This window comes from Charadrius vociferus, unplaced genomic scaffold (genome assembly GCF_000708025.1).
Source record: "Charadrius vociferus isolate BGI_N301 unplaced genomic scaffold, ASM70802v2 scaffold178, whole genome shotgun sequence".
In the NCBI taxonomy this organism is placed as follows: domain Eukaryota; kingdom Metazoa; phylum Chordata; class Aves; order Charadriiformes; family Charadriidae; genus Charadrius; species Charadrius vociferus.
In genome coordinates this window covers 2,601,534-2,614,307 of record NW_009649717.1, presented here as the reverse complement: position 1 = coordinate 2,614,307, position 12,774 = coordinate 2,601,534, and the positions used below count along the sequence as shown (strand labels likewise).

Here is a 12,774-nt window from a genome sequence, read left to right as displayed (position 1 = left end):
CTTTCTTTATATTGGATGTTCTGCAATAAGGGACAATTTAGCTATCAAACTCTAAAAGACTTTCATGAAGTGTTTGCTTCATAATTTTTTTTTTTAATTTCTGTCAGAGATTTATAACTTGGACAGTTTTGGATAGAGTTTCACAAGGACAGTAAAAAACGTGTCCATCATAAAAGGTTGATTCTTCTGCAAATTTTCTATTTATACACAGTGGTGCACAATCTTCTTGGGAAATAAGAGACTTGCTTTAAAAAGTAAAAGCCATAGAAATGAAGAAGTATGCATTTCACTTCCCTTATCCTGTTCTTAGAAAAAGACCTTCAAGCATATTCATGACATAGATGCCATAGATGATTTAAATTTCTGAAAAGTTGATAGCAACTGAAGATAGGATTCTGTAGCGCAAAATAAGAAGCAAACTCAGCTATAGGCATAGCTAACAGGCTTATAATTAGACATCCAGGTCTACTTTTGAATCTTTAATTTAATTCTTCTGTTAATAGGAAGCTCTCACTTCAGATTATTTGTATCAATTAACATGTGCTACTCTAACAATATCAGGTACTATGTTACCATGTAGCCTATTTTTATGCCTGTATTGGTGTTGTCTTAGTGTACTTTTATAACATTCAGTGGGTATTTTTTGGGCAGGGAAAAAGCCACCTTCCATCTATGAAGCTATTATAGTACCAAGTGAAAACAAATTTATGTTGTGGGATTTGCTCTGTATATAACCATGGCTTGTAATAATGCTCTTTTGGGAACAGTACTTTTGTACGTGAAAGATGATAGTTAAAACTTGATTGTTTTTAAAGGACTATGGAGTAAAAGAAGATGAATTGCAGGCTATCCTCAATTATCTGCTCACTATACATGAGGTAATTTTTAATTTGGAGGGTGTGCGAGGGCGGGGGGAAGAGAGGTACTACTGTTGGTTGTGACCACCAATATTTGAGTATTTTCAGATGTTACCTTCTTTATGCCACAAGATGGCTCTGTAGAGGAAGCGGCAAACATTGTCCAACTCCTTAGTGTAGTGTGCTGAATTGTCAATATTCTTGCAGTGATTTAAGCACTATGTTCAATGTTAGATTGAAGTTCATTAAGCCAGTAAGTCAAAATGGTTTCTGATGTTGTTCTGCAAACCGATTTACCAAGCAGAAAAACAGATGGTGAGGCCGACTTTAAAAAAAAAAAAAAAAAAAACAAACCCTTGTTTTATGCTGCCTAAGTAATATTTTTGTTTTGCTTCTCTCTTCTTTTTATTTTGCTTCTTAAATAAAGCAATAAAATTGAAAACATGCATTAAAAAATAAAGATGTATGTTAATGGCATCTAAGAGAAGCATATAAACCTAATTGGGAGAAAATGTTGGTTACCACTGATACATCTGCATCTTCATATTTTAGCACCGGGAAAAGGCACTTTATGCCAGATGCAACATCAAAGACAAGGGAAATGGGGACATAAATCTAACTGATCTCATCTCTGTAAGGGTGCTTGAAATGGGTAAAATAAGGAATTAATTGAACTTCACTTCAAGCAGGATAGATTTCTTTCTTTTTTGGTTTACACCTATATTTTCCTTTTACTCTCTGTGCTTGTTACTGCTAACTTGGTAATACCATGGGCAAGCAATTTAAGTCATTCTGCTTTATATGGAGATGTAAAAAATAAGGCTCTTGATAACATGTAAGAGTAAACCAAAATAGCAGAAGCTTTATACAGCCTTCAGATGAGGAAGTGATATTTTAACTATGTTAACAGTGTGCATGGTTAAGTCTAAAAGATCCATGAATGCTGAATCCCACAGAATTAGGTATCTAGTTGTAAATTCAGAAAAACATCAACAACAAAAAAAATCAGCCTTCTTATAGGGCTCATTCATCAGAGATAGCGTCTGTAATGGAAGGTAATGATATCAAGTGAACACAGTTGTTCAAGGAATGTAAAATGTGTTTTCTAATAGAGAAAGAATCAGAATATTTGTTTGAAAGTGTTTGGGTTTTTTTGTTTAATAAGCTTTCATTTTAATACCACAAAGAATGGGAAAAGGCAACAGTTGCTATTTCACTAAGTCATAGGTTATTTTTAGTTATAATTAACTTGGAACAAATTAATAAACTGTAGTTCAGAGTGTTTTAGACTAACAGTGTGGAAAACAGAAAACTTTACTGAGCAGTTTGAATTACCCATTTTAAATGGGTAATTTAATTGTCTATGGGAAGTGGTGTTTGTTTTCTTTTTTTTTTTTCCTGGGGTGGACATTTGTCGATAGAGATTTTGCATTAAACACCACCCTGTACCCCAGAAAATGTGCAGCAGTTTATTTCTAGCTCCCGTGCAGTAGAAGATGGGGAAATGTATATGCAAACAGATGAGTATGTGTGTGGAAGGAAATGGCATAGTCCAAAAGTCCATTCCCTGTCAAAGGCTTACATCCCAGACACAGATGTATTGCTTTTCACTCTAAAAAATAAAGTGGGTTTTTTGGTAATATTTTCTCCTGCACTTGCCTTCCAGCTCTTTTGATCCTGGCTTAATTGTTTTGGTCCTTGGTTTACTGTTACTCTCCAGGTCATTTTGAAATATTTTGTAGTGGTTCTTTTGACCGCTACTGTTCTAGCGTACATGCATTTTTAATTCAAATTTAACTTTTATTCAACAGGATGACAATCTAATGGATGTCTTGCAGTTGCTTGTTGCTCTGATGTCAGAGCATCCCGGTTCTATGATCCCTGCTTTTGATCAGAGGAATGGATTACAGTAAGTTTGAATTTTGTAAGTGGGCAAAAGGAAATAGTATTTTGACTATACTGTTGCTTGCTAGAATTCCCATTAAATCTGGATGGTCCTCGTTAGTGTATGTATTGCAATCTTAGATTCCTCATCTTGGGAGATTTTTGTGTCCAGGTGTTCTTTTGACAAGAGGTGATGTTGGATTTATTATCAATGAGGTCTTTTTTTTTTTTTTAATGTTTCCAAGCTGTCAGTCATGCTTGAACAGGTAGTGATCAATTTGAGTTCGTCTATGCATAGATGTTAAGCCTTCATCTACTAGTGCTTAGTCTTTAGCCTCCCATTCTTACATGTGTTTTAGAACTGAAAGTGGGCTGGCAAAAATTGGTTCAGCTTTCTTCTGACCTTTGTTAGCTTTCTTTCCTTTTTTTTGTAATGTGTAAATTATTATGGGACTTTTGCAGAAGAAACCTTTTATTTGTTTAAATTTAGCACTTTGTGGTATGGATTTTTCACAATCTTTTTCCTAACAAAAACAAAAGTATTGTTTAACAGTGTTGTGAGAGGAAAGTAGCAAATTCTACTAACAGTAAAGGCACAAGAGAAGATCTGCTAGAAAAAGACTAAGTTATGACACTGTTTTGTGTTGTGGCTCTCAGAGGGTGGTGACATTAATGAACTTTCCTAACTTAAAATGAACCTGCATGGACATAGTGGGGAAAAAATTGCAACAGGACAAATGTAGGAACTATTCCTAGAAGAGCATGTGGAGTAGTAATTCTCTAGCTGTGTAAAGGTAGAGTCTCATTTCATACATTTTGTTGCACCTATTGGTTAACCCCTATTTATACATATATTTTTTCAGTTGCCCTTTCTCAAGAGACAACATTCAGGCACGTTCATAATTGTTTTCTCCCCTTTTAGTGGTAGGCTGACTTTTTTTTTTTTTTTACCCATTTTCTTCAGTTTTGACTTCATTTGTATGGTAATGTATTATGCTATGGAAACTAATAAAAACTCTAAATAATAAAGTATTTGAATGTCATGTTGGGTCTCGAATGCAATGTGTTTGTTTTTATTTAACAACTGGCAGTAGATGTTTTCTTTTTTATTAACCAGTATATGGGCGAGTCAGTATGAATAGTGAGTCCATAGTGAGAAATCAGTTTGTTTTCCTGTTTTGTTTTTTACATTCCTTGCTCCTGTATTTTCTTCAGCCACTTATCAGGTTGTTTGTATGCTTATTGATACATTTACTTTTTGCAATTAAAATGCCATATTCTTGAAATTTAAAATTTGCAAAGCTTTATAAATATTTGGTGTTTTTTGATTATTAAAATTTTTAAAGAAACCAATCTAATGAAGAAATAAGTGCAAGGAAATATTTTTTTGCTGTGCAACTAGGTAACCCTCATACTGTTCTGTTAAGACAAGCAGGGAAATGGATTATATTGCTTGAATGAACATTGTATTGTGGGCTGGCTTATTTGTTTGATTCTATAGTTACTGTGGCTGCAGCTTTCTCCAGGATAAGTTATTTGTTATAGATAACTGTTTTTTAATCACTCCTGGGTTTTCACATCACTCCTGGGTTTTCACTTGTATTCTAGTATATAACTAGTTTTTTTTTGTCTTAGTTTAGGTGTCTTGGGTAATATTTCTAGTTATGTAAAAGTGAAGGAATATGTAACTAGTCATAAGTGCTCGGTTATGTATAGATAAGACCTAAAAACTTGAATAAGTCCTTGGAACTCTTTACAACTGGCTGATCTAAAATGCAGTATTGTGACATGGGATGTTTTTAGAAAGACTCAAGAATCCTTGAAATTATTATTATTTTTTTCTCTTTCCCCTAATAAAGTGATACAAATTTCCTCAAATTTATTCAGAAAATATTCACAGTAAAGGCTGAGTACTGTGCCTTCTGTTCCAATATAATTTCATGGAGCATTAGGAAATCTTTTTTCCAGAGAGAGCTTACTAGTCCATGTAGGTATAAGCTAAATCATATTCAGACATCTGTCCAATGCCATGAACCACAGCCCAGCTAAAATCAGATGGTGATGTGGTCATAAGCACTTTACTGTCTAAAAAGTAAGCAATGAATGAAATTAGATGTAACTGATAAATATATTTAGATGTCTTATGTTTTTATGGGAGATTTACAAGAATTAAAAACTTGGATTTGTTATTCTTCACGTTACATGGTGAAAAATTCTAATATTGGCCTCCTGTCAAATAAACTTCATTAAGTACAACATTAAGCTTTAATGTACTGCAAATAAATGTTTGAGAAGTTAAGTCTGATTTCTTTTTGTTTGGGGAGTGGAAGGCATAGATACACATGATGAGATCTGTGCACTATTAGATTGAATTGGTAATGTCAAGTATATTTAAGGTTACTGGACACTTCCTGCTTTAAGACTATACTTCCAGTTGTTTGTTAATTTACCAGACTTTCGTCAGTTACACTGATACTTTCCTTGGTGTGTTTGTTACACTCATTTTCTTTCTTGGGAAACCTTCAGCTGGAACTATTTGGCTCGTGAAGTCTAGTACTTTGCTACAGATGTGCCCCTCTCTCCCTTCGGCTTTCTTCTTAAACCTTCTCAGTGGAGGACCGTAAGTGAGTGTAGAGCGTATTCATAAGGAGGTGAAGAGCAGAAACCAATGTAGGTGAAATGAGAAGAATGCCTCCTGACTTGTTGTCCTCCTCTGTCCTTCCTGAAGGAGCAACAGTGCACACAGATGTCAAATATCAGCGCTAGTAATAAATCCCCCTCTGTACATGGCTATTTCTATCCAGCCACATTTATACTGAAACAATTGCTTGCTTAGTTTTCTGAATAAAACAGCAGATTAAGACAGTTCTCAATATAGAAATTGCAGCAGCCTTTCACAGCATGTTTTGTCTATTGATATTTGGGAGATACTTAAGTTTTATTAAAAATCTCTAAATGTAAACTCACAAACTATTGTGCCATTAACAGAAACGTCATGCTGTTTTTGTAGTCTTATTAATAGTCATTCTTCAGAATTTTAAATTTTACTTGCAGTCTACTGTAGTTAATTTGTCATTCCAAAAATTGCTGTGTATTTCAACTATTTTAGGAAGCCTTGTGTTTTCTCCATTTAGGGTTGTCTACAAGCTTTTAGCATCACGAAGTGAAGGCATCAGGGTGCAAGCTCTGAAAGTGATGGGGTATTTCTTAAAGCATCTTGCTCCAAAGTAAGTACTTGTTTAGGTCTTAAAAAAACCTCCAAAAAGCTCTATTGGAGCTTAATCACTACATATGCTTCACTGAATAGAAGCTACTATTGTTCAAGTACCTTTCAATTTGTTTGTTATTAATACATTTCTGATGTGATGGAATTACTTGTTATCGGCAACTGATGTCCAGGCCTTATCACTTCCTTACCAAGTTCATTTAATACTTACTTCCAGTATGGCTGCCTGCTTTTTAAAGCGATCTTTTTCCATAATTCCACTGAAATCCATAGCAAGAATTAGACTGGTGAGATTGAACCCTGTGTTAATTACTGAGAACTAGATTTAATATGTCTCAAGTTGACTACAAAAGTCGATAACTATTGAGATCGCTGTCCATGGTTGTATTTTGGAGTGAAATGAGGACAAAGATGACCTTTCCCTAGTGTTCGTCAAGCGATCCCTAAGGGTGTGTTTCAGCTTTTTGGGCCCATGCCTGAGTGGATCGCATTTATGGAAGAAAGTTAGCTGTCTTCTGTCTATCTTCAGGGAATAACTTGTCTTTTCAGAATTTGAATCCTTGCCCTTTTCCTTAACCAAAAGTGAAAGACTTAAGGAACATAAAAGAAAAGATGTTTCTGGTGATTTCATATTTCTTAAGGCACAATTTTTAAACTTTTTTTTTTCCCCTAAAGCAAGTTGAATACATAAGTTTATTTTATCTTTCTGTACTATTTTAGGAGAAAAGCTGAAGTCATGCTTGGACATGGATTGTTCTCTTTGTTGGCTGAAAGGCTGATGCTTCAGACAAGCTTAATCACCATGACCACGTACAATGTCCTATTTGAGGTAGTAATATACTGTAGTTAGGATCCAGTCTTCCTAATTACTTGTAAGACATTGTTAGAAAATTGCTTACATATTTGTGCTGATATGTTCCAGATGACATTAAACCTTAGCGTGATGCAGCTGAGTGCTGCTTTTTTTTTTACCCCAAGCTCACTACTTGAGTTGTTCCCCCCCCTCCCCACCCCGGCCTTAACTTGGTTATGCTCATTATGAACAATTCTGGATAATGAGTAACCTGAATGTCTCAAGCAGACACTCATATTTATGTGGAATTTTATTATAGCAATGATCTTGCCTTATGATGATTGTTTTGGTTAGATTCAGGCTTCTCTTCCAGTGTATTTAAAATGACAGTGTGTGCTTAAGAGAAAGCGCAAAGAAATAGTTTAGAGTAAAATTTTAGGAAGAGGATGAAAAAAATTATCAAGAGAGAGAAGTGGATTTTTTTTGGTAATTTTTAGAACCATGGTGAAATAGTGATGGTGCTGTATGAAGGTTGTATCCAACTATTTTTTGGTAAGCTGTCTTTATGAACATTGATATGGCATCTTTTTCTTTCTTGCTAGATTCTGACTGAACAGATTTGCACTCAAGTGATACATAAACAACATCCTGACCCAGATTCAACAGTGAAGATACAAAATCCTCGTAAGAATGATACACATTTCTAAGTGCTACCGTAAGAAGAGTCTGCTCTAAAAAAAAATGAGAAAGCTTATTAATTATATCCACCAATCTTAACTCCAATCTGTTTTACATTGTTTTTCATACAAAAGGAAAGATAATGTGCATTTAGTTAGAGTTAGTTAGGAAGTATGTCTTTATAGCTTTTTGAAAGACGTTTTATGTGTCTAAATGTATATCTAGTTCATAACTCACCCTTTTTGGCTGTGCAGTCGTGTTGTGAAATGATTTTTCAAGACTTGCATGCACAGGGTACTTTGATTTAATACATGTTAAGGTTCCAGCAAAATTCTGATTATATTATTTAGTTATGTCAGTCTAAATTACCTGAAATATGGGAAAAGCCTTTATCTTAAATTACATTCCGTATGACAATGCGAGATGGAAAGTACGAGAAATGTATCTGCTCACTGTTTTGGTTAGCTGACTTTATGGGAAATACCTTGATATGAAATTTCAGGTGTCTTTTGAACTAAGAGAAAATACTGATCTCCTTTCCTGAATTATATGCATTATTAATGTGCTCTGTATATAATACAATGGACTTATGATAGCTTTGGGAGTTCATTTTTTTTTTCTGGAGAAATAATAGATTTTTCACTTTCATAGCTGCTTTGTCATTAAATGTAGGTCATACTTGTGGGTTTGCTTCATGTGGGAAGTGGGGGAAGAGAAAAGAAAGCAAAGCAGATACAGAGGAAAGAAATCTGGTTGCAGTATGTCATTTGCCTTCTGGTAAATCTATATGAAGCAAGAGATGTGAGGAGATTCCTGTTACTTTCTCTTAAGATTTTTGAAGTTGGCAGTCACTGCTGTGGTTAACACAGTTATTTGTAGTGTGAAGTATGAGCCTGGAATTATCTAGATCTAGTAGGAAGAGTGACTTCTAGAGTACCTTTTTAAGGTCAGTGCTAATATTATTAAATAAAGAATTTATTGTTTTAAATAAATTGTACAACGTGAACTGAAACTATCACAGTGACCGTGTTCCAAGTTGCACTCTAATTTATTAACAAAGTTAACTTTTTTTTAAGTAACAAGAACAGTGACTGCCCCACTGCTTCCAAAAGTAGAATGTACCCACAATTTTGACTGTCTCCTAAAAATATAGCAAACATTGTGCTCATAAGAAATTAAATTTTATATCAGGAAGGTTTTGTCCCCTTTCTCAAACTTCTTTTATAACAGAAATGATTAAGTATAATTGGAAGTTGTTCGCATTCTTTGAAAATTCAGTAATATTAAGGTAGAGCAAAATCTATGCATTTCTTCATATCCTGATTTTTATAATGGATGCATTGTATAATGTGAACTTCCTTAGAAAAAGGTTCTGACAGATTCTGATAGCTTGTCATTTGTCATGCAGTAACATTTGTGTTGCTTAAACCTTCTAATTCAGAAAAATTTCACATTAATTTAACTTGGATTCCATTTTCTTCAGCTATGTAGGCCTGCAAATCCACATGATGGTGACCAGGTTTGAGAACTCTTGGAAGAAGGGATTTTTATTAGTTAAAACTTCTACTCAGAGATGTGCTGCTTCTCAGTATAAAACTGTTTTATGTAGCATCACTTTTCTTGTACAAACAATATTGGAAGATGTCCTGTATTTTATGCTGTCCTTAGTACTAATATTTTTTTGCTCATGAACTGTTTTACAGAGATTTTGAAGGTTATTGCAATCCTGCTACGTAATTCTCCACAGTGTCCAGAAACTCTGGACGTTCGGCGAGCCTTTCTCTCAGATATGATTAAACTTTTTAATAATAGCAGAGAAAACAGGAGGTAAGATAGCTTGCTATAGGCACATGTATACAAAATAAGTAAAAGGTTCTGGTAGTAAATTAGACTCATTAAGCAGATACAGCTTCACTGCTGTTCAGTAGAATTCTATTATCTAGTATAGTCTTCAATATGTAAAATTAGAGAAGCTTGCACTGCACATAACAATTATTTTAAGCATGTTGAGTTCATGACTTAGCTGATGTATATTTCTAAGATATGTTTTGAAATTCGATTAAATAGCATGTGTGCGTTTTGCAGGAGTTTGTTGCAGTGCTCCGTTTGGCAGGAGTGGATGCTTTCCCTTTGCTGTTTTAATCCGAAGACTTCTGAGGAACAGAAGATAACCGAGATGGTGTATACTATATTTCGAATTTTACTCTACCATGCAATCAAATATGAGTGGGGTGGCTGGCGTGTTTGGGTGGATACACTGTCAATCACACATTCAAAGGTGAGTGTTTGAAATAGTTAGGAAATTTTGTTACACTGTGTAATTAGATTTAGAGCCTTAAAGTGCTGTATCATACAGTGAGATAGTCTCAAAGTGAAGGTCCGTAGTTAAGCCTGGTGTTTATATGTGTTACTGGGCATATCGGTTCAAATATTTGACAATTAAATGTTAATTTTGTTTGAACACAAACCTTTTTTTTATTTTTGCTCAAATTGTGGTGGTATTAGTTTATAATGAAAATGGCACATATTTTCAAAAATGAGATAATCAAATTTCAGGAGCATTTCTGACAAATTTTAGTGCTGGTTTCGGTTTTTCATAATGGCAGGGACACAAGGTGGCGCACCATATCTATTTTAAACAAAAATACCTTTTAGTAACATCAAAAGGCTGTAAAACAAACCAGTAAAGAGCAAAGAAATCAAAGTTAAGACAGATGCTTCAGCTGTTAAGCTGTCATGGAATACAGGTTAAGAATGCAAATCCTTGCAGTATGAATGAGACTATTTACCTTCATTATTCTTCTGTCTGATTTTTTTTGTTGTTGTTACAACCAGAATCATATCAAAAGTTATTAGTGGATCTCCAAACAAGGCACAGTAGTATAAAGGCAACTGCCCTGCCTTATTCTGGACAAAAGTGTGAGGCCAGTGTGTGCCTCTGTAAGTATTCTGGTTTGTCAGAAATGTTTGCCTAAGATGAATTAAATTATAAATGATACATTTCTAAATGTGTGCAACTTAACCGTGTGAAAATGACATCTGTGAATCCTAAAGATCACTTTAGGATTCGAAGGAATTGTTAGCATTTCTGAGGTCCTTCATTTTGTATGAATTTTTTATCAAAAAAAAAAAAAAAAGTCAGTCTCTGCAGACAGCAAGAATACTGTTATTTTGCAGCTCTGTTTATTTACCGCACTCATAGCTTGATGGTGGATTATTGGGCTATGGGGAGACAAATGTAGAAATCTATATAATAAACGAGTGTGAAATAATATTATTAAATAGTCACTTAGCTAAATGTAATCCAGGTGCAAAAAATCCAGGGCCAAATTTTAACCCTCACAGAGATCATATTTTAGTTGTTGAAATATCCTTAATATTCTTCTGTGTCGGCTCTGCAGTTTTCAAAAAAACTGTTTGCTCTCTTCCCCTCAAGATGCAGAGGGCATGGGTGGAGTAGACTGTACAATGGCAAGCTGTAGCCGGAGTAAAGATCCCTAATGTGCTTTTATAGAATTTGGCATAATTTAAAGCATTTCTGTGACTGCTGGGAATTGCTGGGGGACTGTCCCTGGGGAACGATGGAGAGGGAAGTGAAGGAAGACCACCTTTCTACCTCTGTTATAGAGCTTTGGTCTATTGAATTTAAAACTTGTCTAGCACATTATCTTATACGCTGTACTTCTATTCTTAGCCACTTTTTGTAAGATCTTGTAATGTCAGAACTCTCATTTAAACAGTTTCTATGTCAAAATGATTATATGGATTTTTGGTCATTATCCTCAGTGACTTAATGTGACAAATCAATGGTCTAGAGTTCATACAGGAAAACCCAAGATTTTATTGTGATGCCACGGCCAAATGGTAAGAAGAAAAAAAAAAAGAAGATTTTAGAAAATACCAAAAAAAGTGTGGTACAGATAATGGTAATGTTACTTTGTGGGGGTTTTTTTCGTTTGTTTTTGTTGGTATGGTTGGTTTGGGTGTTGTGTGGGTTTTTTTGTTTGGTTCCCCCCAAAAGGCTGTTTTTGTGCAATAACATAGTGAATGAGAAAATGACGTGTTTCACTATGTGATTCTTAATTTTGGTTCCTGTCATGCTGGCATAGTGAGGTATCCTTGGTTGTAGAAGTAACTTGCTGTATCGGTTTTCCCAAGTCTACCTTTGTTGGCTTTCCGGTCAATGTGTATGGACTGTTTGTTCTTCCAATCGACTTTAGAAGCTGAACAATGAATGGCAAGGTTAGAAGTGTGTGAGTGTGGGCAGAGCTAGCAGCAGAGTGGTGGTGTAATTTTGAAGGAATCATAAAGGAGTTCATTTTGCTTGGACATTAGTGCTAATACTATCCAGTTCCAGAAGCCTGAACGACAACGATTAAACAACAAAAGTACCCAGAAACTAATGTGACTGTAGTGATATGAATGATGACACAATAATCAAGGATTTTAAAACTGATTTTTTTCACCTTTATTATGCGTTTGCCATTTAAACTTTTTTTATGAATAATACATGCAATTTATGCAGCTAGTAATATAAAGCTAGATGATGTTTCATAACTATCTTTTAATTACATAAGCATAAATTAGGATAAATCACAAAAAAAGCTCTTTGTGGTAAAACCTTACTAATCACTTGAAAATGTCCTTGTAAACTGATATTAGTATATAATGATAATGAATTTTTAATCCCTCTAATTTGACTTATTTTGAATGTTCTTGTATCCAGTTATCCCAATATCGAGATTCATATAGATTCACACGTAACATAGTGTAGATGTAATTCAGTGGGCAAATTGTTCCATGCTAAGTGCATCTCAGACGTTTTTGATTTCTAGCAGGCTTTCAAAGTAATGTGGGAATTATGGGAACAAAAATATTTCCTTAACATTGCTAAGAGAATAACCAATTTGTGATTTTTTTTTTTTTTTATTATTTCGTCTAATTGTATTGGGTTACTGCGTATTTTTCCTTTTTACAGCCCTTTGCGCCATTCTTGCCACTAATTTATAACACCATTCTATGATAAAGAACTAGTATATAAAGGACTAGTGTTACAGAATTGGATAGGTTTTGCAGAGCTACACATCAAGATACATGCAGCTGCTATAAAAAGCCAAAGAAACTCAATTGCAATTTTATTGTCCAGTTTGATAGATTTCCTGCCACCTTTGTAGCAGGGAAGCTGTTTGTCACTGTAACCCTCTCCTCCAACAGCTGCACAACGTTTTATAAGCAGCAACGGCTTTTCTAGCATAATTGCGCTGCCTTGGTTTCCTTGCACTCAGGATTTAGAAGGTGTGTGTAACCTTTTTAAAAGCAAATTTCTCAGTGTTACT

General features: G+C 34.6%; 1 protein-coding gene across 1 annotated transcript in view; it reads left to right on the top strand.

The window, feature by feature from the left end:
- The window catches only part of LRBA (LPS-responsive vesicle trafficking, beach and anchor containing), a 419,275-nt gene that overhangs the window by 61,511 nt on the left and 344,990 nt on the right, over positions 1-12,774 (top strand). The window contains exons 15-21 of the mRNA XM_009890761.1: positions 816-878; positions 2,669-2,766; positions 5,876-5,968; positions 6,688-6,796; positions 7,363-7,444; positions 9,142-9,265; positions 9,524-9,716. Of these exons, the coding sequence (XP_009889063.1) occupies positions 816-878; positions 2,669-2,766; positions 5,876-5,968; positions 6,688-6,796; positions 7,363-7,444; positions 9,142-9,265; positions 9,524-9,716 (762 nt within the window). The remainder of the gene's footprint in view (positions 1-815; positions 879-2,668; positions 2,767-5,875; positions 5,969-6,687; positions 6,797-7,362; positions 7,445-9,141; positions 9,266-9,523; positions 9,717-12,774) is intronic.